The sequence below is a fragment of the Polypterus senegalus genome, chromosome 14 (assembly GCF_016835505.1).
Source record: "Polypterus senegalus isolate Bchr_013 chromosome 14, ASM1683550v1, whole genome shotgun sequence".
Classification (NCBI taxonomy): domain Eukaryota; kingdom Metazoa; phylum Chordata; class Cladistia; order Polypteriformes; family Polypteridae; genus Polypterus; species Polypterus senegalus.
The window spans coordinates 80940943-80966384 of NC_053167.1; the positions used below are offsets into that span (position 1 = coordinate 80940943).

Consider the following 25442-nt stretch of genomic DNA (forward strand, 5'->3'; position numbering starts at 1 on the left):
ATCCAACCTGACAGAGCTGGAGAGAAGCTCCACACAAGAATGCCGGAAAATCCCCAAATCCAGGTGTGCAAATCTTGTTGTGTCAGACCCAAGAAGACTCCTGGCATCAATTGTCTAAAATGCCATTTTTGTTTTATCATTCTGGGTTATTGAGTGTTGCTTGATGTGGGGAAAAGTTAACGTAAATGATTTTAGTACAAGGTGGCAACATAAAAAAAAGGCTTAAAAATTGACAGGGTCTGAATATGTTCTGAATCCACCATACATGTGGGCACAAAGAAATGCAAAATAATCAGGATCACAGTCTTTATAAACGTAAGGGTGATGTGTGATATAATCATGGCTTTATCCACTTTTTAAACGTGCTTTTTATTTATTTTAAATAGATACATGAAATATATAAAATTACTTTAGCCTGTACCAGTCGGTTAACTGTAAAACATAATCTGGAGCTACTGCTCTTCATAATTCATTTTGTAAACACTTATTTCCGGTATCACTTCAGTTTCAGTTTCAAAATTTAATATCAAATTAAAAGTATTATTAGACCAGGCAGAGTGTAAATGAAACAAAAATACTATTTTAAATTTTAGAGTAGCTGGGTAGAGTTTAAAAAGGATAATGTTGACCTTGTCCAGGATTTCTCTTATCCAACATGTTAAATATGACCAAAGGTCTGGAATATCTCTTTTAAATGTATTCTTTTTCTTTTTCCAGTGCATATTTGCCAATGCATTTTTTATTTATCTCCAGGACCCACACTAACACCGTTAGTTCCTTTGTTGCACTTCCTAAATTTAGTACAGTATTATTTCCATTTTAAAGCTGTAAAGTCTCCAGGGATCTTTACTGGCAGAGACAACTTCAAATGGTTTGTAGTGTTTAAGCATTTCAAATAAGTTGGATACACCTCACACAGCATGGGGCTGAAAATGACCATGTTTTTTACAAACTGCAGTGCAGCATGAATAATGTGCATGTGTTACTTGACACCATTGCTGCTGAAAATAGGAAAGAGGTGGCTTAGCTCTCACAGCAGGTGGAAAAAAAAATAGCCAAGATTTTTAAATTAAAAAAATTATATATATCCACCATTTATTTTCTAATCATGGTTTCCAGAACAGGGTTCTGTGTTATATGTAAAATAAATTTTAATCTGTCAAACCTGCTTAATCCAAATAGAGCTGTGGAGAATTGATTCCTGCAGCATCAAGTGCAACACAAAATGCAACCAGCTTACCACTCAGGGCATAATTCTGAGTCAATATGAAGTCGTCAATTAATTACAAGAATTCAGCAATTTATTAGTTGAGATTCGGGGGTAAAACTTGTGTGCCCAATGAAAACCATGCACACACAGGAAGTATTGCAACCCCACAGAGACAGTCCCAAGGCAGGGATTTAAAATCACTGCAGTAGTGCTAACCAGCACAATAATATAGACTGGCACACCCCATGCAGGGTAAATTCATGAACTAGACTGAGTAGGTCTGATAATAGACAAATAGATGGGTCTAGCATGAAATTCTGCAGTCATCCAGGAGATACTGTAAGTCATTAGGTAGTGATATAACATTTTCAAACCCCCTTCATGGAATTTAGGGTGCCGTTCCATCACTGCATCAATTGGCAGCAAAGAGAAAAAGAATCTGAAGTTGTTTATGTGAGATTACACATTTAACACACAATAAGAAAACAAAAGTGCACCTTCTTTATACCCATCTTCCATCACTTCCATCACTTGTTTTTGATATTGGGTTTTCCAGTTTATGGTTGCAAGGCAGGAATCAGCCTTTATGGAGTATGTCAGCCCATTCCAGAATTAACTACAAGGCAAAGGCTTTTTTGAAATAAGGCTCTAGGGTTTTCATTATATGATACTGCATATCATCCTTCCTTTTCCAAACTTGCTTAATCTAATTCAGGGTTGTCCAGCACTGTGTTTTGCCAGCACTGGGCACACAACAGGTGGGGGGACAGTCCAACCAAGGACACCCTCATTCTAACCTAACCTTCATGTCTTTGGGTATGAATGATTATTTTATAATAAGCTGTATTTTTTTCTCTTTACTTAGTTGAATTTTTTAGTTCTAGCACTCACTGATCAAATAAACATTATGTATAAAGTCAGGCACCCCGTTAGTACGTTACCATGGGCAGCTAAAGTGACCCACCACTAAACCAACAGGCCATCAATGAGTGTCTCACGCACAGCAGATTATGTGTCCACTGCCTGTATCCGCTGCGGTGTTTGTTTTATTTTGAAAGCATCTTTAAAGAATAAAGAAGGAAAGAAGCACACGTAGAAAAATATCCTGAAAAGAATAACAATATTGCATATAATCAAAAGAAAAAAGTCGACAGAAAACTTGTACTAAAAGATTATTGATCGGTACAAACTCATCTGAATCCTTGCCGTTTTAGCCATAGCATTTCCAATAATAGTCATTATTACCAGGAATAAAGTTGCTTTCAGAAAGGAGGAACATTAAAACTTTCTTACAACATTAGAATGAACCACCTTCTCCAGAAAATCATATAAAAAATTTCAGAGCAAATCAAAGCCAGCTTTCTCCCCAAGTTTGAGGGTATTCTTTCAATTCATCTCAATTTTCAGATTCCAATGAATAGCCACAACTCATTTAACAGTATAACACTACAGCTTCCACATTTTGTGTTCTTTAACTTTTAAGAGTTGTGCCATCTTTCTCTATTAGACCAGCTGAAGGCAAACGACACCAGAAAGTACTGTTCCACTAAGAATGTACAGAAAGATAACAGCAACACAACCTTTGTTGAAAACTGATAAAAATCAAGGGCCTGTTTCCTAAATTGCCCTATATTTCAAATTCTTTTTCACAATAAGTTCAACAAGTGTCTTATGGTCCATCCTTTTTGCCATTTGTCTAACCCACAAAACATGATAAAGATTAAAAAGGATTTTTTCATTAACTGCACAGTTTGGTTGTCTCATATTCAACGGCGTGGGGAAGTCTGGCGGCAAATGCCTTCAGGGAGTCGCTGATTCGAACCACGTCACTGGCTGACATTTTAAGCCGATGCCGTAGCATACAAGAGAAGAAGTCAAGGCGCTGCTTGCCGGGTAAAGACCGCATGTTTACACGATCTCTGATCTCCAGTAACTGAAGCAGAGCTGAATGCTGGGATCCTTGAGTGTAGGGGTAGTCCAGTTGCAGGATAAGATCCCTTATAGCCTCAGGGTCAAAATGCATGCTGTAGCCATATGTTTGCACACTGTTAATCTTCATGTATCCCAAGTTCCTGGATGGATCAATAAACTCAAGGGGTTCATAGTAGATTGTCTCATTGCTAATGGCATCGGTGGCCTTAATCCTGCTTCGCAAGTAGATGTGAACTGTCTCAAAGAAGGTTTTCCACTTGTTTCCTAAAATCAGAGTCCAGTTGGTGCACTGAGGGACTCCATCCAATGTAGTCCTCTCCCAGTCTGGGAAACTGTTTTCGTGAACAGGAAGTAGCCAGCTCTCCGAATGACTGCCTCCAAATGGATTTATGTAAATAGACAAAACTGGCTCTAGGGTACTATTCCTGGTCAGGCAAATTTGCACCGTCAGGCCAAGCAACATGTGAACAAAATTCGAGCGAAACTTGTTGCTCTTTAAGGTGAGAAGCATCCGCTTGCGCCAGGAAGGATCAAACCAGCTGTTTAGACGCATGTCATTGCTAATGAAGATGGCGTGCACCTCTATACGGCTGTCATGCTTCTGCAGAAGATATTTCATCTCGAGATCTTGAAAGTCTGTCTCTAAGCCCAAGTAGTGTTCTGGTGAGTCGGCTACCAAAGTTCGACAAATCCCCTGGCTGAGCACATAACCACCGTTGCAGCTGCCACACTGGGCTGGATTATCTGAGGAGCAGGTCAAGCAGCTTGAGCCATCGCCAACTCTACATGGTAAACTGCTCTGGCATGACTCCTGATCCATGGGGCAGGCACAGCTTTGCAGCTCCTCATTGAAAACACCTGAAAGATTGTTCTCGTTGCAGTAAAGGAGTGACTGGATCTTTTTCAGCCAGTAGTTTAGTGATCTAAGAAAAAAAAGAAAGATATTTAAAGATTTTGATAATTATCAAGAGAATTAGGCCCAGGTGTGAACACAAGTTAATAGGTTCCAGCTGTTAATATGTCAGCTCTCCTTTCCAACTGTCAGTGCAAGCCTGCCATGTTTGTCATATTATTCACTGCTTTCATATTACAGTACCCACATATTTACATATTTATGTGGTAAAGCATTCAGCTTGAAATCTGTCACAATACTGAGCTGAGCCGGGGAACATTTCAGCTCACTCAATCTCTATCTGTGACATTGATCTCTCTCCCTTGCCACCCAAATCTCTGTCTGACAGGTTTCCACTGACATCCTCTGAACCTTTCATTCACAATCAGCAACATGTCTAATAAACATGAGCTCCATTTTGTTATCTACATACTCTAAATTCCTATATGCTGGTACTGCAGTAGGTAAGATAGGAAAACTGGAACATCCTGTCTATATCAACCTTAACACACTGCACTGCGGTATCACAACTTATAATACTGTACAGTACCTGATTTATAAATACACTTATACAGTAAACATAAACTTTGTTGGGCCAAATTTACACAAATGGTTTTGATGGACTTCTAGCATTCCATTTAGGGTTGGCTTTTGCCTTGTACCTAATGCTGCTGTCAGTACTCCCTGCCCTAGGTCCCTTGATCCTGAAACGGATGAAGTGAGCTTAAAAGTATTCATCTGTAATAACTAAATAAATAAAATGATAAAATATTCCCTCATTTGGACATGTTCCCAGGAGCAGAGTGGCTTCAACAATTGTGAAATGGCAGACGTTTTGGAACCACAATGACTCAACTTTGAGTTGGTTGGCTGGCCAAACTGGCCAACTGAGCAATAAGTACCCTGGTCAAGGAGGTGACAAAGAGGCCAGAGCTCCAGAACAGACCTTCAAAAATCAGCTGCTGTGATGGGAGAATCTGTCAGAAAAATGACCATCTCAGCAGCACGGCATCAATAAAATGAAAGCAACTCTTGAGTAAAAGACATAAGGCAGGTTAAATGTTTCCCCTTGGGATTAATAATGTTTATCTAATCTAATCTAAAAGTCTCTGAAAGCATTAGGAAAAAGATTATCTGATCTGATCAGACAAAAATTGAACTTTTCCAGCAAAACTCCAGGCACTATGTCCGGCAAAGACCTGGCGCTGATTATCACCAGCCTAATGCCATCCCTACACTGAGGCATCATGGTGGCAGCAGTGGCAAGGACATGACGACTGATCAGAATTGAGGGAAGGATGGAATCGTGCTGAATACCTAGAGATCCTTGAAGAAAACCTCCTCCGGAGTGGACGTTACCACAGACAGGGTCAATCATACAGCCAAAACAACACTAGAGTGGCTTTGGATCAATCCCTGACTGTCCTTGAGTGGCCTAGCCAAAGAGCAGACATAAACCCCATAGAACATTTGTGGAGAGATTTGAAGATGGCAGTCAACAGATGATTTCCATCCAAACTAACAGAGCTTGACAGGATCTGCCAGGAGGAATGGGAAAAACTGCCCATATCCAGGTGTACAAAACCTGTACAGACTTACCCAAGAAGACTCAAAGCCAGAATTTCTTCTATAAAGTATTGAATTTTATGAATGAGAGGTTTCAGTTTTAGACTTTTAATAATGTGCAGACCTTTCTTAATACACTTTGCCATTTTGGGTTACTAAGTGTAGATTGATGGGTAAAAAAGAAAAATGTACCTATTTAAAATTAAATCTACAGCACAATAAAGTGTGGAGAAAATGAAGGGGACTAAGTACTTTCTGAATCCACTGCAGATCCATTTAAAAACACAAAGTTAAAAAAAGGAAGAGAGGAAGAGAGAGAAATGGAGACGTTTTAGACAAGATAGTGGGGTGCTTTTCATTACTTCATGTTGGATATGTGAGTGAACCATACTTAGGTTTAAGACCTGTGAAATAAGGCAAAGGAAGTTTTTCTTGTGTTATCTTTTTTTTTAATACTTTCTATTTATATTTCTGGTAATCTTCCTTTGGGGCTAGTTTATAACAATTTTAAAATGCTTTTTTAATATTTTGACTTTTCTATTTATGTGCTTTGTCCCTTTTATGTTGAGCCTAAGGGGGTGAGTGACCATCCCCGTTCTGTTTAATTGTGTATGATTCTTACTTCTGTCCTTAAGGCTACCATTTGCACTTTTGATTTTTTCGACCATTATAAGTACTTTGTTTTGATCCTCTGGTTTTAGGACTTTGACCTGCTTTAAGGATTGTGATTTGGATTTGTGGACTGGCTGTGCTGTTTTTCTTGTAGATAAAGAAGAGTCCTAAGTCAACAATACACATGAAGTTCAAAATGGACAACCTTTTTTTAACAAGAATGGTTAGTCTTAAGAAAGAAGGTCCTTTTATCCTTTCAATTTGAACATATTTTAATTTACTCCAATCTGCACACAGTACAATCGGTGCACAGTTACTAGTACATTCTGATAACATTCCTTATTCCATTAAGTATTATGTAAAGTTTCAACATAGTTAAACATATCAAAAGTTTTAAGTAATCAGAGAACACTCTATAAAGTTAAAATGTTATATATAATCTGATCTTGTAATTTAAATGTGCAGCTACAAATGGTGTCAGGATGTCCTAGTAAAATATTCAGACAGTTTCAAGCACATTTTATCTTACATATACCTTTTTGAATCTATTATCTGCTTCTGAGGTATTCTTGTATTGCTGATTTTATTTTATTTTTTTGTTTTTTTTTAATGAGGAACATTTTGTATGGTTCTCCTCTTACTTTTGGATAATTTGGAATAATGAAGCTATTACCCTTTTTTGTTGGGCTGGAGCAGGCCAAAATCTTGCTTCTAGATTTTAGGGCAGGCCTCACGTTATTATTAGGTCTCAGTGGAGCCTTGAGGCCTGTAGTTTTAAGATAAGCCTCAGTCTTGAGACCATGGAGCCCAGCAGAATCTTACTTCTTTTTTTGGGTAAGAAGGTTATAAAATATCATCCCACTTTGTTAAAGACGCTGTACTTTTAACAACAAGCCTTTATTATTAAAGCTAAATGATTCAGTTCTGGTCACATTAGGCAAAATAATCTATTTGTACTCAGAGTTGTCTCAAAATTCTGCTTGTAAATTTTAGATTTTCAACAAGATCTTTCATTTGCTACTCTCCAATGAAACTCAGAATTGTTATTGTTATAAAATGCAGTTTCTTTCATCTTGGTCTTGAAAGACTAATTGTTTCAGATAATTTCTACATGCCTTCTTGACTAATGCTCTAATGAATTTCCTCTTTGAAAAGTCAGATTTGGATGGTGCTCTGTTCTACACAGTTTAAGAGATATGACATATGTATTTTCCCTATTTCTAATATTAAGTATTTTGGAAATTTTCTTATACACTTTGCATGATTACTGCTGTTAATTTTTTTTCATCTGGACAATTTCTTATGGAAGTCAATAGCACACTAAACAATCTCTATAAGCAAAATAAAAAACAAAATGTTACGATATATGAAACATTTCTTTATAGCTATTATGCCATATCTCCTGCTGCTCCATAAAAGCTGGATGTGAAAGGCAGTGGGTTTCTACTCCATGAGTGTGAGACAAGATACTCCAATAATAGAACAAAGGAAAAAATGACAAAAAAGAAGACAGAAATGGTAAAACTGAGTTTGATAACAGAATTGTGGTATACCAATGTCAGGCTTGGTGGCCTTTTCTTAAACTACTGAAAACCATTGATCTGCGGACGTTTATCTTCTCCAGGATTTTGTATTTCTAAAAATCTGATTCTCCTATCTTGACATTTAGCTGTAAGTATTGTTTAAAAAGGTGACCAATTATTCTATCACTTAAATACTTGTGGAATAATTAGGTAACAGTATCAATAACTTTTCATTTATTCTATATGCTTTATTATCAATGTGATTATTATTATTATTATTATTTCAGTACAAACTTACTGGTATTATTGTTTTGTAATGCACATTGGGCTGTATGAAATTTGCTTTTAAATGTATTGATTGCATCATGTTCTGACATATTGACTACTTTTTGACTTTATCAATTTCTAGATTAGACATCAAAACAATGACAATCCATAGCAACTTAGTCCACTTTACCAAACAAGGACAAAAAGGACAAAATCAGCATTTCAGTTACATCTAGGCCAACTATCAATTTTTGACACAAAAGACTTGTTCCCAGGACAATAAAAGAATACATCACCAGGAGCTGGTGTCATAATAGAAGAAACTTTCAAAACAGAATTTGAAAAGTCAAATGACACACGTCTCCCATTGTTTGAAAAATATGTAATTATGAAGAGGCACAACTGAAATGAAAAGAGGCACTTCTAGTTAAGATACCTAAGAAAGGAGACATACAGTAAGTAACTGTGTATTGCGTAACAAAGTATTGAGGTATCTATCTGCTTTCAGTTCCTGGTAAAATATTCATTTAAATCATTTTAAACAGAAAAAATACAAATACCTATCAGATAAGCAAGTAGGCTTTTGTCCAAACTAGTCATGTACAGACTAGGCTGTCATCTTATAAATTATTGCAGAACAGTTTCTTGTGTGGTAGTTCCCACTGTACTTGCCATACAACTTTATAAGATGATGAAAAGATCTTTAAAAGGGCAGGTAGGCTGACCCTTTGTCATTATAGAATTTTAAGAAAAATTAGTAAACACAGTCAGAAACTCCTGCGGTGGGTTGGCACCCTGCCCAGGATTAGTTCCTGTCTTGTGCCCTGTGTTGGCTGGGATTGGCTCCAGCAGACCCCGTGACCCTGTGTTCGGGTTCCACGGGTTGGAAAATGGTTGGTTGGTTGGTTGTCAGAAACTCATATGAAGAAACGTTTTGCAGATGCATACATATAAGTTAAAAATTATGAAGCTTCCTATTATATAATATAAAAGGATGCCTCTTATGCTTATTTCTAGTTAGTTATTAACTGGATCATGAAAACAGCCTGTACAGTACATATAGAAAAAAAAATGATGAACACAGCTTAAAAAAATACAAGCATTTGTCAACAGCTACCTCAGGAAATTTCTTTTGATTTTTAGCCAAACACAATACAAATCATTGCCCTATGGCAATAAACAAAACAATTTAATATAGAAGATGAAATTAGACAAAGCAGTTTGACATGGTGAGGTATCATCAAACATGCCTTAAACTGGAACCCAGAAGGGAAATATAATGAGAGGCAAGCCAAGAAAAAAAATAACGTTATGATGGCTGACATGTGCAGAATGGAGAAATCCAGTAAGGGAGACAGAGAGAACTGAATGGGACAGAGTACTTTGGAGAGAGGGTGTTGGTGACTTCTGCCTCCCAAGGAGCAACAGGCAATGACACACACTTTGGCTGACATTTAATAGGATTTTAACCTTCTATAGCTGTTCAGCAAAATCTGTTATTCCTGATGTTTCTCTACCTCCTCTCCTTCACGTGCTAAGATCCTGCTAAATCTAAAAGGAGTGCAATTTAAGGTCAACCCCTTCCTACAGGTACCTCAGCTAAATCTAATATTAATTAATTCCTCGACCTCAATTATGACTACTGAATATATAATTAAATACATACTAGTCAGAAAAATAATTGCATACTACGAAATGATATTACAAAATAGTCAATAAAAATAAAAAACAGTTAAAATGTAAAAGAAATTCAAAAAAATGAAAATCAAAAATTTATTTGAGAATAGCAGGAAAGCTAAAAACTTGGAAACAAGTCACTAACTGTAGTTGTCATTTGAATTAAATCTAAATGACATATTAGAAATATTTTTAGGTGCGGTTAAAACTATCAGACAAAACGCAAGTTGGGGTCATTGACCAAAAATTAAGGTCTAAAAACCAAAACCACACTGCTACCAAAAATTTGTCAGAAGTCAAAAGTTTTTGTCCAAAGCCAACAGTTATTTGTTTCAAATAAAAAGCCTCTATAATAATAATTTGTGACACTCTTTTTGTTTTAACAAATAAAGGACATGAGTGAATGCATACCTCCATATTTTATAGGGGCGGTGTAACAATGTCAGAGGTCTTGAATTACATGATAAGCAACAGGGTTGTTGTTGTAAACAGTATGGCAGCACCCATGAAAATTAAAAAGACAATATTATTACATGATGTATTTAGCAATGCATTACTCCCAACTCTAAAAATAACGGTAAAAATGATATAGAGGAGGTGAATGAAGGTTTAGTGGCATCCAGTTTAGCAGTAACCAGATGCCTGAGCTTAAACAAATTAGTAGTATGCTGTTTCTACACATTGTGTAATTGCTACCCAGAAAACATGCACATGGTGGCCCCCTGTGTGGAAAACTCAATTCATTTCTGCACTGTCCCAATGTGGGGGCTGCTACATGGGGCCCTTAACAAAGTTCCTTTACTGGCCCAAAATGGGTTAATTGCTGGCAGTGCCAGTTCAGTATGCTCCTCATTGGCCCAAAGATGGTTTGGTAATGTTTGCCAATGTTGCCAATCCCCGATTAGTTTCTCACTTTTTAATGTTGTTGCAGAGTAACAGCAGATGAGTATTTTTCATTGGTTTTAGATCTTGATTGTAGAAGTATAAATAACAATATGAATAACTTCAAAAAATATTGCTTTTATTTTAGCTAAAATTGTACAATTTGTATATATTATTGGTCATTTTTTCCGGTTGAGTGTTGTAACTCTGTACCCAAAAAAAAGCTGGACTAGTACCAATCAATGCAAAGGAATTTTGTGTTTTGTAAAAATAAATAGTTTAAAGCCATATTAGTACTGTGCTTTTTATGTCATTTCTTATTATTTAATAAATTGTAAAAGCAACGACTAAACATGAAAAAGGTGTGGTGCAGGGGTAGTGCTGCTGCCTCAAAGTAAGGAGACAGGGCTTCATGTCCCCACCCTGTGTGGAGTTTGCATATTTTCCTATGTTCATGTTGGTTTTCTCCCACAGTTCAAAATCATGCAGGTTATGTGGATTGGTGCTGCTAAATTGGCCCCATGCTGTGTGTTTGAATGTGTTCACCATGTGATGGACTGATTTTCTGTCCACTAGCTGTTTCTCCTGGCACTCATTGCATGCTGGGATAGCCACCAAGTGTGTGGCAGCCCTACCCAGGATAAGCCGGTATAGAAAATGGATGGATGGACTAGTAAGGTATGGCCTTTTTTCAGCTTCATTACCAAATTTAGGATGCCTGTAGGTTTGCCCATCCTGGGTCTGTGGTTTGGGGTCCAAGTTTCCCCGATTTGCAAATCCTAATTGAAGCATTGTTGGCTGCCCACATACGGACAACATGTTTACCCAGATTGCACCTACAGTTGGCCAAGTGTCAGTTTGCTTGCTGGGTAACATCCTACGTGTTATACATCTGAATTTCCGTAGGTAAATTTAACTAAATTGTTTTGTTGCAGGGTGGAATGGCGCCATGGAGATTAGCATTACTGTATAACGGCTCTAATCAAAATTAGTCCTGTTTGTGTTTAAAAAACATTGTTTTTAGTGAAAGACTGACTGTATCCTTTCTTAAGTTAGCTTAAATGAAAAAAAGAAAGATTGCTCAATTCAAAATATCAATAACGAACAGTATGGTGTTTGCATGATTTCATACATAGTATAATCTGCAAATCAATATAACTGGACATTAATTCTAACAAGCCTGACGATGCAAATAGGGAGTAGACATAAAAATCAGAAAAGTATGATGGATGCAGTAGGCTCCTGTACCGAAGGAACTCACCTTTTAAGTGTTTACTGTATTGAGATCATGTCAGTCTCATTCCAGAACAAATGCTGTCAACATTCTTTACATTTATGAGCAATTGTCCTTATGGAAGGCTCTTGTAAACCTCTGACAGGCTTAAGACAGGAGAGCTTATGGGATCTGTTCTAGCACACAGCAAACATGTATTGGACAAGGCCGCCCCCAGAGAAGCATGAGTGCCACAGCAGCCAATTTAATTTCACACATTTCATATATAACTTTTATTAGGGTTGCTATCTGTAGAATAAGAATATAAGCCTCTTATTTACTGGTACTCTATATGGCTTTTATTTGTGATTATTTTTATTTATTGGTTGATTTAACTGGAACAGAAAAAATGAGAATGTTAAAAAGGTGGAAGTCCATTATTATCATCATGTATATTTTAGGTAAAACTTAAATTGTGAAGTACACCTTGTGGAATTCAGTACAAGATGTGCCAATTGCAAAATACATTTGTTCCCAAAGAACTTTGCAGTGTCTTGCTGTGCTTATGTGTTTATGCTTTATTGCCTGGTTAATTAAGCAGAATACCATGGAAAAGAAAAGAAAGATGCTTAGAAGTTACTCCCCAAATGGAAAAATACAATATATAACATAACAAAGGTTGCTTGACTAATATGAGTAAGCTGAAAATAGGAAGCATGGCCCATTGTTTAGTGTCTTAAAGCTCTAGGGACTCAAATCCCTGCTGGATCTCTGTCTGTATGGAGTCTACAAATTGCTCCTGCATTCTTTAGTCTGGATTTTCTGGTCTTCCTTTTTTATGCAGCACAGGTAACATAAATTGGTTACTCTAAACAGACCACCCAGTGTGTGCAGGTGTGGGCCCATACATGCACACTGGGAGAGACTGGTGTTCATGGCACAGTAGATTCCTGCTTTCTGCTGTCAGGATAGATTTTGGATCTTCACAACTCAAAATTACATTTATTGGGTTCAGGAAATGAATTAATGGATTTGGAAATAAGCAAGTAGAAGGTAGAGCAGCAGAGGAAAGAAAGAAAGCATTTTGTTCATGGCTGTGCATATTGTTTAAATCCTTACTTGTAGGTCTTGACCCCACAGTTTAGCAATTTAATTGAGGTCAGAAATTAATTTGTGTTCAAACAGAGTAGTAAGGTATTTCTAATAAATATTCTAGCATCTCAGTGCTTTTGTAGAGGAGCACATGGCTGGCTAAATTTACTTTAATAACTAATTCAGACTTTGAAAGCAATACAGCTGTTCGCCTTTCTATAGTTTCTTGCCAAATCTGTGGGAATTTTCTGAAGGATTAAATGAGAAATACTGAGTCTTTTATCTTTTTCATTAATTATACTAGTTTTTTAGTTTTATTTTGAACTCATTTGCAAAACTGTTATAGGATTTATTTATTGTCTGACCTGTCATTCAACTGTGCCTAGTCAGAGGGAGAATTTAATTGCACTCACAACAATAAACTTTGTCATACATGTGCGTCAGAGGATCTCTTCATGGGCTAAATTGAGAAAATCCGCCAGAGCAAGATGGGGCACTCTCACTTACATTCTCTTTTCCTTCTCTCCCTGCATCACTGAGGGCACTAAGTTCTGCCCCTTCTGCTTTATATTATATATAAATGTCTACATGTGGAAGTGCGTGTGTCTGTCTGTCCGGCCCGGAAGTGAGAGATGGAGTCGGGGTAAGGGCTCCACCTCCAAGGAAACAGAAAACTCGCTTAGCCGCTAATAACACAAGCGAGGCCACCACATCATCAAAACAAAACCTCCGAAGAAAGACAAAGCCGCTTAGCTGCTAACATCGGCAAAACGGTATCCCTTTTACTTTTCCTTGGACTGCTAATGCACAAGCGATGCGAGCACGTCGGCAAAACAAATCCTCCTAGGAGAGAGATGCCCAGAGTAATTCCTTTCAATTACCTGACATCTCTACATTTCAAATTTTCTTCTGACGATTTCAATAGTTTCTAGGACCCCAGGCTTTTTACAGCACAGGCTTACAATGCTAATCTACTATAAGAAACCTGACTGCCCAGAAGGAGGCGTCATTTACAACCAGAGCAACCTGCAGATAGCGTTCTTGTGAGCAAGCCCTAATTCCGCAGCTAACAGCAGAACCTGTTTTGTTTCTGTTCTGCCTAAAGGCTAAAACGTGACACCAAGAAACATTTCATTTGTTGAACCTTTTTTTGTTAATTAAATGGGACAACCAGGTTGGCGTCCCAACTTTTACCTTAGCGAGACCTGTCATTACTGCGCCAGGCCACAACATGAACTTGAAATGTTTGGTGCAGTTATGCCAGTTGTGCTGATTTAGTTACAGAATTGTATCATTACCTGCTACATGTAATGTCAGACAAACATGCTATCCAAGTTTGGACATACCAATACATGTATTGACAATAGATGAATGTAAGAATGAGCCTAAACCAGGAAACAAAGGGACATATAGACAGTGCTGGTGTCAGGTTTGTCAAGCTTTATAGTGCGCCAACTGACTGTTTGGTAGTTAACCCCTGTGGTTGTTTTGCCCCCCTTTATAATCCACGCCTTAAGCGAATGCCTAATTCACCTTAATGGTGGAACCAGCCCTGCATACGGAGCAAATGTCAAACACATCAGTCAATGTATGTACTATGGGGGACTAATGTAAAGTCATTAGGCTGAGCTTTGCACCTCCTAGCTATAAATTTTACCTAGCCATTTCATTTACAAGAAAGTGGCTATACTTCACAAATGTGTTCAATGTTCTTTTCACAAGCTGGTGTTCTTAAATGTCTTCACTACAAATGTGACAGTTTAATGAATGACAAATAATATTTAATAATATGTTTCTTTTCTTATTTCTGTTTTTTAATTAAGTCTATGACTACCTTTCATATGAAAAAGTGCACTATTAAGACAGTAAACATACTCTATTTGCCCCCTCATTTATGAAAAGTTTCCACCAAATGAACACCCTTATAATTCTATTTTCTTTACAAACTCTTTATTTTATTTAAAAGTTTGCTATATTTTATATAATAGTAGTAGGCGGGGAAGGTAAATACTTATGTAATAAAATCAACATTTTTAGGGATGCATACTTTTATGAGCCTGTTCTACACGGTTATTTGATTCACATGTATTGACATTTCCTTTGAAGATGTGTGTTTAGACAGGTCTATTAAGCTCAAAAGCTTTGTAATTATCATTTAAAATTCTGCACCCACTAATAAGCAGTTTGAAATCTACATATATCATTTGGCAGCTATTATTACATTAATGCTTGCTTGATAGCATGGCAGCACTCAGCTTTGCTCACCAAGTTCTTTTTATGACAGTGACTAACCATATTTTCTAAGTTCCACAGCACGTTGAGGGGAGTTTTTGCAGCATTTTGTGGAATTACTAAAATTGTTTTTTTCATTGTTCTTTATTTTGTCCTGACTCTGCAATCTTTTCTTGTTTTATGGGATCCAAAATGTAATGACCTTACTAGAAAATGGTTACCTTCAAGACAGTGGACAGTGCAATAATATGACGGGCATATTTTTTAAACACACAAGAAGCACGGAATCTGGTAAGGCTGTCAGCTCTACTGATTTAGGTTAGAAAACAAGATTCCAGCAATTTGTCATTGCACAATGTTCATTTTGCTGTTCAGTACTTAATTTTTTTTGTTTGTACTCATTAGGAGCTAGTTTGGGGTAGGCAGGTTATCTATTTTGGCCATTTAGGGCCAGATGTGTGTAGCAAACCTTTCAGATTTGACCAGAAGGCCTTGTGCTGTGAGCTTCTTTCTTTTTCAGGCTAGCACTAGTGCTTGTGAGATATGTTTAGCCTTGGCTATCTTTACCTAAAACTGGAGACTCTGTTTCATGTTTTGTGCCTCCACAGAATGTGTTTTTTCATTGTGTACGTTGAGTTGTGATAATATTATTTCACATTTGCTCTGAATTGTTCATTAATCCTCTCATAACTGGCATCCCACATGTATTCCCAGTTGCTCGACATAGTTCAGTCTTGCATATTATTGTATACTAGCAAAATACCCGCGCTTCGCAGCGGAGAAGTAGTGTGTTAAAGAAGTAATGAAAAAGAAAAGGAAACATTTTGAAAATAACGTAACATGATTGTCAATGTAATTGTTTTGTCACTGTTATGAGTGTTGTTGTCATATATATATATATATATATATATATATACACTCACCTAAAGGATTATTAGGAACACCATAGCCTTCAGAACTGCCTTAATTCTATGTGGCATTGATTCAACAAGGTGCTGAAAGCATTCTTTAGAAATGTTGGCCCATATTGATAGGATAGCATCTTGCAGTTGATGGAGATTTGTGGGATGCACATCCAGGGCACGAAGCTCCCGTTCCACCACATCCCAAAGATGCTCTATTGGGTTGAGATCTGGTGACTGTGGGGGCCATTTTAGTACAGTGAACTCATTGTCATGTTCAAGAAACCAATTTGAAATGATTCAAGCTTTGTGACATGGTGCATTATCCTGCTGGAAGTAACCATCAGAGGATGGGTACATGGTGGTCATGAAGGGATGGACATGGTCAGAAACAATGCTCAGGTAGCCCGTGGCATTTAAACAATGCCCAATTGGCACTAAGGGTCCTAAAGTGTGCCAAGAAAACATCCCCCACACCATTACACCACCACCACCAGACTGCACAGTGGTAACAAGGCATGATGGATCCATGTTCTCATTCTGTTTACGCCAAATTCTGACTCTACCATTTGAATGTCTCAACAGAAATCGAGACTCATCAGACAAGGCAACATTTTTCCAGTCTTCAACTGTCCAATTTTGGTGAGCTCGTGCAAATTGTAGCCTCTTTTTCCTATTTGTAGTGGAGATGAGTGGTACCCGGTGGGGTCTTCTGCTGTTGTAGCCCATCCGCCTCAAGGTTGTGTGTGTTGTGGCTTCACAAATGCTTTGCTGCATACCTCGGTTGTAACAAGTGGTTATTTCAGTCAAAGTTGCTCTTCTATCAGCTTGAATCAGTCGGCCCATTTTCCTCTGACCTCTAGCATCAACAACGCATTTTCGCCCACAGGACTGCCGCATACTGGATGTTTTTCCCTTTTCACACCATTCATTGTAAACCCTAGAAATGGTTGTGCGTGAAAATCCCAGTAACTGAGCAGATTGTGAAATACTCAGACCGGCCCGTCTGGCACCAACAACCATGCCGCGCTCAAAATTGCTTAAATCACCTTTCTTTCCCATTCTGACATTCAGTTTGGAGTTCAGGAGATTGTCTTGACCAGGACCACACCCTAAATGCATTGAAGCAACTGCCATGTGATTGGTTGATTAGATAATTGCATTAATGAGAAATTGAACAGGTGTTCTTAATAATCCTTTAGGTGAGTGTATATATATATATATATATATATATATATATATATATATATATATATACACATCTCTCTATATATATATATATATACACATATGCACATATACAGTATATATACATACATATCTATATCTATATAGAGCTGAAGGGACCAAGTGAAGGTAATTCTGCAGATCAAATATGGAAAAACCTACCTGCCCTCACGTCACTTCCTGTCCCAGCACCCAGACTGACGTCACTTCCGGGTTAAGACATAAAAGCCTCTATCTTGGCTACCTCATACAGTTCAGTGTGGAACTCGAATACACAGCATCGCTGTAACCAAAATAATTCTTTGCAGCTCGGAACAATATACGAGTGGCTGTCCCAACCTTTTGAAAGTGTTGAAACTCGTTCTTTTACAATATATATATATATATATACAGTAATCCCTCGCTATATCGCGCTTTGACTTTCGCGGTTTCACTCTATCGCTGGATTTTAAATGTAAGCACATCTAAACATATATCACAGATTTTTAGCTGGTTCGCTTTCTGCGGACAATGGGTCTTTTAATTTAGGTTACATGCTTCCTCAGTTTGATTGCCCAGTTGATTTCATACAAGGGACGCTATTGGCGGATGGCTTAGAAGCTACCCAATCAGAGCATGTATTGCATATTAACTAAAACTCCTCAATGCTATAAGATATGCTTCCCGCGCTGTGCTTGTTTGCTTCTCTCTATCTTTCTCGCTCTCTCTGCCTGACGGAGGGTGTGAGCAGAGGGCTGTTTGCACAGAGGACACGGACGCTCCTCTACAAAATGCCGCTTTATCGCGGTGCTTCTGTATACTTAAAAGCATGTATTGATTTTTGATTGTTTGCTTTTCTTTGCGGCGCTCTCTCTGACATTCTCTGCTCCTGACGCTCCTTTATGACGCTCCTTTGAAGATAAGATATGTTTGCTTTCTTTTAATTGTGAGAAAGAACTGTCATCTCTGTCTTGTCATGGAGCACAGTTTAAACGTTTGACTAAAGGGTGTTATTTCATGTCTAGAGGGCTCTAATAATGTTAACAGGGTGGGAGAGTTTATAAGGGCTTAAAATATATAAAAATAACCATACAAACATATGGTTTCTACTTTGGATTTTCACCTATCGGGGGTCTGGAACGCAACCCCTGGGATCGAGGAGGATTACTGTATATATATATATATATATATATATATATATATATATATATATATATATACACACAAACACACACACACACACACATACATATATACATACATATCTACATATATACACACACACATATACATACACAGCTGAAAAACACCTCCACAGCATGATGCTGCCACCGCCATGCTTCACTGTGGGGACTGTATTGGACAAGTGATGAGCTGTTCCTGGTTGTCTCCACACACTGAGGAGAGGCAAGAAACATGACAGCCCGCATAGAGTTTGCTAAAAGACACCTGAACGACTCTGAGATGGTGAGAAATAAGATTCTCTGGTATGATGAGACCAAGATAGAACTTTTTGGCCTTAATTCTAAGCGGTATGTGTGGAGACAACCAGGCACTGCTCATCACTTGTCCAATACAGTCCCCACAGTGAAGCATGGGGGTGGCAGCATCATGCTGTGGGGGTGTTTTTCAGCTGCAGGGACAGGACGACTGGTTGCAATCGAGGGAAAAATGAATGAAGCCAAGTACAGGGATATCCTGGACAAAAACCTTCTCCAGAGTGCTAAGGACCTCAGACTGGGCCGAAGGTTTACCTTCCAACAAGACAATGACCCTAAGCACACAGCTAAAATAATGAAGGAGTGGCTTCACAACAACTCTGTGACTGTTCTTGAATGGCCCAACCAGAGCCCTGACTTAAACCCAATTGAGCATCTCTGGAGAGACCTAAAAATGGCTGTCCACCAACGTTTACCATCCAACCTGACAGAACTGGAGAGGATCTGCAAGGAGGAATGGCAGAGGTTCCCCAAATCCAGGTGTGAAAAACTTGTTGCATCTTTCCCAAGATGACACATGGCTGTATTAGCTCAAAAGGGTGCTTCTACTAAATACTGAGCAAAGGGTCTGAATACTTAGGACCATGTGATATTTCAGTTTTTCTTTTTTAATAAATCTGCAACAATTTCAAAAATTCATTTTTTTGTCTGTCAATATGGGGTGCTGTGTGTACATTAATGAGGAAAAAAGTAAATTTAAATGATTTTAGCAAATGGCTGCAATATAGCAAAGAGTGAAAAATTGAAGGGGGTATGAATACTTTCCGTACCCACTGTATATCTATCTATCTATCTATACTGTATATATATATCTATATCTATATACTGTATCTATCTATCTATATAATCTATATATCTATATCTATCTATATCTATATCTATATATATATATATATATATACAGTAATCCCTCGCTATATCGCGCTTAGACTTTCAGCGGTTTCACTCTATCGTGGATTTTAAATGTAAGCATATCTAAATATATATCATGGATTTTTCTGGTTCACGCTTTCTGCGGACAATGGGTCTTTTAATTTAGGTTAAATGCTTCCTCAGTTTGATTGCCCAGTTGATTTCATACAAGGGATGCTATTGGCGGTTGGCTTAAAAGCTACCCAATCAGAGCATGTATTACATATTAACTAAAACTCCTCAATGCTATAAGATATGCTTCCCGCGTGGCGCTTGTTTGCTTCTCTCTATCTTTCTCGCTCTCTCTGCCTGACGGAGGGGGTGTGAGCAGAGGGGCTGTTTGCACAGAGGACACGGACGCTCTTCTACAAAATGCCGCTTTATCGCGGTGCTTCTGTATACTTAAAAGCATGTATTGATTTTTTGATTGTTTGCTTTTCTTTGCGAGCTCTCTCTCTCTGCCATTTTCTGCTCCTGACGGCGCTCCTTTAAAGATAAGATATATTTGTTTTTTTTTTAATTGTGAGAAAGAACTGTCATCTCTGTCTTGTAATGGAGCACAGTTTAAACGTTTGACTAAAGGGTGTTATTTCATGTCTAGAGGGCTCTAATAATGTTAACAGTGTGGGAGAGTTTATAAGGGCTTAAAATATATAAAAATAACCATACAAACATACGGTTTCTACTTCGTGGATTTTCACCTATCGCGGGGGGGTCTGGAACGCAACCCCCGCGATCGAGGAGGGATTACTGTATCTCCTTTGGGGTGCGAGCAGCTGTTGCTAGGGGTGCCAGAATCCATCAAGGAAGAAAAATTCATTATTTTTCATTATTATATTCATTATTAAAAACATTATTTGTACAAAATCTTAATTTATCTATCCATTACTAAATAATTAAATGGGCAGGCTAATTAAATGGGCAGGCAATGTTTAGTCGACAGAAATATGTTTAGTAGAAATGTAAGTTAAATTTAGTCATCATTGCATAAATTTTTCTTCACCATAGAAATTTAAAGACTAAATTCAACTTCCATTCCTACCAAAGATATTTCTTTCGACTAAATAGAACCTACTTATATCCAAATTCGAGCTATTGAGCTGTCGCCTGCCTAAATAAGTCACCCTTGTTTCGCTGTTACTTTTTTACTGTTCATTTAATCATGGCTAGTCGCTGAAAAATTATAAAATGGAAGGAGGATTACACTGAGTATGGCTTTACCAAAACAATTATTGATGGCGAATAAAGTATTCATTATTCATAAAGCTTCAATTGGTGATCTGTTTTTCTGTGTTAACCTCATATTTTTTCATACTTCTTCTCAAACCAAGGGGGTGCGAGGGTAAAATGAATTGGGAAGCGCAGATATATATATATTGAATATATTGAAATAGTTTTACTGTCAAATAATACAAACAGTACGCGGCACGTGTTTCGCCCTAATTCTGGGCTCATCAGGCATACACACTCACTGCACCCCCTCTCGGGAATCGAACCTCGGACATCAGCGCAAGAAGCAAAGCCTCTCATGTTGCGCCACGGTATGTGGTTCGTTTATTTGACAGTATGTAGATCGGGGTGTGTAGATATATACAGTGGTGTGAAAAACTATTTGCCTCCTTCCTGATTTCTTATTCTTTTGCATGTTTGTCACACAAAATGTTTCTGATCATCAAACACATTTAACCATTAGTCAAATATAACACAAGTAAACACAAAATGCAGTTTTTAAATGATGGTTTTTATTATTTAGGGAGAAAAAAAAATCCAAACCTACATGGCCCTGTGTGAAAAAGTAATTGCCCCCTGAACCTAATAACTGGTTGGGCCACTCTTAGCAGCAATAACTGCAATCAAGCGTTTGCAATAACTTGCAATGAGTCTTTTACAGCGCTCTGGAGGAATTTTGGCCCACTCATCTTTGCAGAATTGTTGTAATTCAGCTTTATTTGAGGGTTTTCTAGCATGAACCGCCTTTTTAAGGTCATGCCATAGCATCTCAATTGGATTCAGGTCAGGACTTTGACTAGGCCACTCCAAAGTCTTCATTTTGTTTTTCTTCAGCCATTCAGAGGTGGATTTGCTGGTGTGTTTTGGGTCATTGTCCTGTTGCAGCACCCAAGATCGCTTCAGCTTGAGTTGACGAACAGATGGCCGGACATTCTCCTTCAGGATTTTTGGTAGACAGTAGAATTCATGGTTCCATCTATCACAGCAAGCCTTCCAGGTCCTGAAGCAGCAAAACAACCCCAGACCATCACACTACCACCACCATATTTTACTGTTGGTATGATGCTCTTTTTCTGAAATGCTGTGTTCCTTTTACGCCAGATGTAACGGACATTTGCCTTCCAAAAGTTCAACTTTTGTCTCATCAGTCCACAAGGTATTTTCCCAAAAGTCTTGCCAATCATTGAGATGTTTTTTAGCAAAATTGAGATGAGCCCTAATGTTCTTTTTGCTTAACAGTGGTTTGCGTCTTGGAAATCTGCCATGCAGGTCGTTTTTGCCCAGTCTCTTTCTTATGGTGGAGTCGTGAACACTGACCTTAATTGAGGCAAGTGAGGCCTGCAGTTCTTTAGGCATTGTCCTGGGGTCTTTTGTGACCTTTTGGATGAGTCGTCTCTGCGCTCTTGGGGTTATTTTGGTCGGCTGGCCACTCCTGGGAAGGTTCACCACTGTTCCATGTTTTTGCCATTTGTGGATAATGGCTCTCACTGTGGTTCGCTGGAGTCCCAAAGCTTTAGAAATGGCTTTATAACCTTTACCAGACTGATAGATCTCAATTACTTCTGTTCTCATTTGTTCCTGAATTTCTTTGGATCTTGGCATGATGTCTAGCTTTTGATGTGCTTTTAGTCTACTTCTCTGTGTCAGGCAGCTCCTATTTAAGTGATTTCTTGATTGAAACAGGTGTGGCAGTAATCAGGCCTGGGGGTGGCAACGGAAATTAAACTCAGGTGTGATACACCACAGTTATGTTATTTTTAACAAGGGGGCAATTACTTTTTCACACAGGGCCATGTAGGATTTTTTTTTTCTCCCTAAATAATAAAAACCATCATTTAAAAACTGCATTTTGTGTTTACTTGTGTTATATTTGACTAATGGTTAAATGTGTTTGATGATCACAAACATTTTGTGTGACAAACATGCAAAAGAATAAGAAATCAGGAAGGGGGCAAATAGTTTTTCACACCACTGTATATATTGTGAACATTGCCCCAGACACAGACAGGCAGACACACTGATGTCACCCAGCACACGTTTATTTTTTATCATTTGATACAGTTCAGTACTCACAAGCCCCCCGATACCCCTCAGTCCATGCCAATCCAATGCCTTCTCTTTCTCTCTCTCTCTCTCTTTCTCTCTGTTTTCTTCAGGCCGCCTCCTGCCTTCTCCAGACCTTGTCACTCTTCCACCCGACTCTTGTACCTTCTGCAGGGAGGCGGCCCCTTTAAATAAGCACCTGGATGTGCTCCAGGTGTGTTCCCGGCAATCTCCCACCGACACGCCCCAGTGTGGCAGACGTGCCGGCTGTCTCCTTGAAAGCACTCCGGATGTCCCCATTTTCTCTTCCCCCTAGCACTTCCAGGTGTTGTGGAAGTGCTGAGGTCTAGGGTCTTCCTGGTATTGGGATCCCCCTGGCGGTAACCCCGGATCCCTACAGGGTCGAGCTTCCCAGCTCTTTACCTGAGGCCTCTAGGGCGGTCGCCCCCTCGAGGTCTGGAGGAGGCACCAGCCCTCCTCCTGTCTTCTCAGGCGTCCCGGCTGGGTACCACCTCCATCCGGTTGTGACATTGCCCCACCATTAGCGAAGACATGTCGGTCAGAGCGACACATCCCGCGTGGGCAATTCTTCCCCGAAGTGGGTCCTACTACGTATCCAGGGTCCAAGTCGGCACCCTGGAACGTACTCACTTCGGCACCCCCTCCGAGGTTTTCTTGCCCTTTTGGAGCGAGCGCCGCGCCTCCGTAGCCCCCGCCAGTAGTGGGGCCGCCCCATCGCCAGCAAAGAATTCTTCAGTGAAGCGTCCCGTCCTGTGAGGGCAGGTTCCCAACGAAGCGGGCCCTTCTGATCGTCCAGGGTCCGATCCCGTAACAAACAGAAACAAGGGGGCAGAGACGCTGCCTGGACAACCTTCCCTGGCATCCCTCTGTGCCACGCACTGGCACTCCCCCCTCCAACCGGCACCCCAGCACTTGCCTGTTTGGCACACCCTCCGTGGGTTCCATGCCCATCTGATTGGCTCCGACGGGTTCGCTCTCACTGTTGTCTCCCCAACCGACTCCGGGACTTTTTTCCACCACCGCAGAGGACGACCTTTCTTATCGGGGTAATCGGCACTCTCCCCTCGATTCCCCCTTTATTCTGGGATGCTATAACGGCTTGAGTCTGCCTATGGGAAAGGTACAGACCCTGTCTGGTTTGCGTCCCTATAGAGCGACGGGAGACTGTTGCAGGCTTGGGGCGTAGGGCGCTAGGATCCTGGGCACTCATTAGCCCACGTCCTGCCAACCCTCTCGCTGTCTCTCCCCTCCCCTCGCACACAGAACTCATTGTCACATGCAGTGTAGGATAACCCCCTACTTGATACAGTTCATTCGGATCACGGCCGAGTTTGGTGGGTTCTCCTTTATGCTGTACGGAGTCGATTCTACTCACCGTATCCGTGATACCAGTCCGTCTAAAGATTCCAGCGTCACGCCGTTCTGACATCACTGATGCGCCCGCTGTCTCCTTCAGATTCTGTAGTTCAGCACAGATGGCACCTAGCACCTGCATTATAGACAAACACAGAAAGTCAGTCGACGATTGACATACTTGGTTGTTAGTCTTCGCTGACTGCTTTCTGTGAGGCTTCTCCAGCCCAATCGGGTCTCTCCTTGGCACGAGATGTACATTCCTTCGTCCCGCCTCTATACAGTCATTGGCGGGCACACGACACACCGTCCAATCCCGTCTCAGGGAGGAACTTTCGGTCCGCGGCCATCTTGGCTCCTCTCCACCTGGTGCGACGCCATTCCGGCTCTTCATGTTGCAGCATTTCCTCCATGGTGGCTCTCATCGCTGTTGTCGCGTACACAAAGCGCCGCAGATCGGTGTGCGTTTGCCATCCGTGTGGACCCGGGCAGCCCCTGCCTGCTGAATACCAAACACGATCAGTCCACCCGGGCTGGCTGTCGGCAAGCAGGGACCTTACGTCCCGGATCCCTTCTGACCGAGGCGCCTGCCTCAGCATGGTCTTCATATACACCACGCCGTCCTGAATGTCTTCATTGGCAGCACCCACACAGGAACTCGCTGCACCCCTGCAATGCCCGTTGATGTATTGCCTCACCAGGTAGGAATCCGACCGCATTCCGGTGGCGGTCTGGGGGATTTCTCGTCTTCTTTGGGCCGTGAGCACTTCGCACCCTCAAAACGTGCGCGGGGTTGCCTGCTGCTCCGGGCCGTTCACAAAATATTTATTTTGGGGTCCCCATTTTGGAACAGACAGAGGGCCCCACGTTGGGCACCATTGTGAACATTGCCCCGGACACAGACAGGCAGACACACTCATGTCACTCAGCACACATTTATTTTTTATTATTTGATACAGTTCAGTACTCACAAGCCCACCAACACCTCTCAGTCCAGACCAATCCAATGCCTTCTCTTTCTCTCTCTCTCTTTTCTTCAGGCCACCTCCTGCCTTCTCCAGACCTTGTCACTCTTCCACCCAACTCTTGTACCTTCTGCAGGGAGGCGGCCCCTTAAAATAAGCACCCGGATGTGCTCCAGGTGTGTTCCCGGCAATCTCCCACCGAAACGCCCCAGT

At 39.9% G+C, this 25442-nt stretch overlaps 1 protein-coding gene across 1 annotated transcript in view; it reads right to left on the bottom strand.

Moving 5' to 3' along the window:
* Positions 1-348: 348 nt before the first annotated feature.
* Positions 349-25442, bottom strand: part of LOC120514855 (BMP/retinoic acid-inducible neural-specific protein 3-like) — a 323313-nt gene continuing 298219 nt past the window's right edge. Inside the window, exon 9 of the mRNA XM_039735464.1 lies at positions 349-4065. Within this exon, the coding sequence (XP_039591398.1) occupies positions 2949-4065 (1117 nt within the window). The 3' untranslated portion in view covers positions 349-2948. The remainder of the gene's footprint in view (positions 4066-25442) is intronic.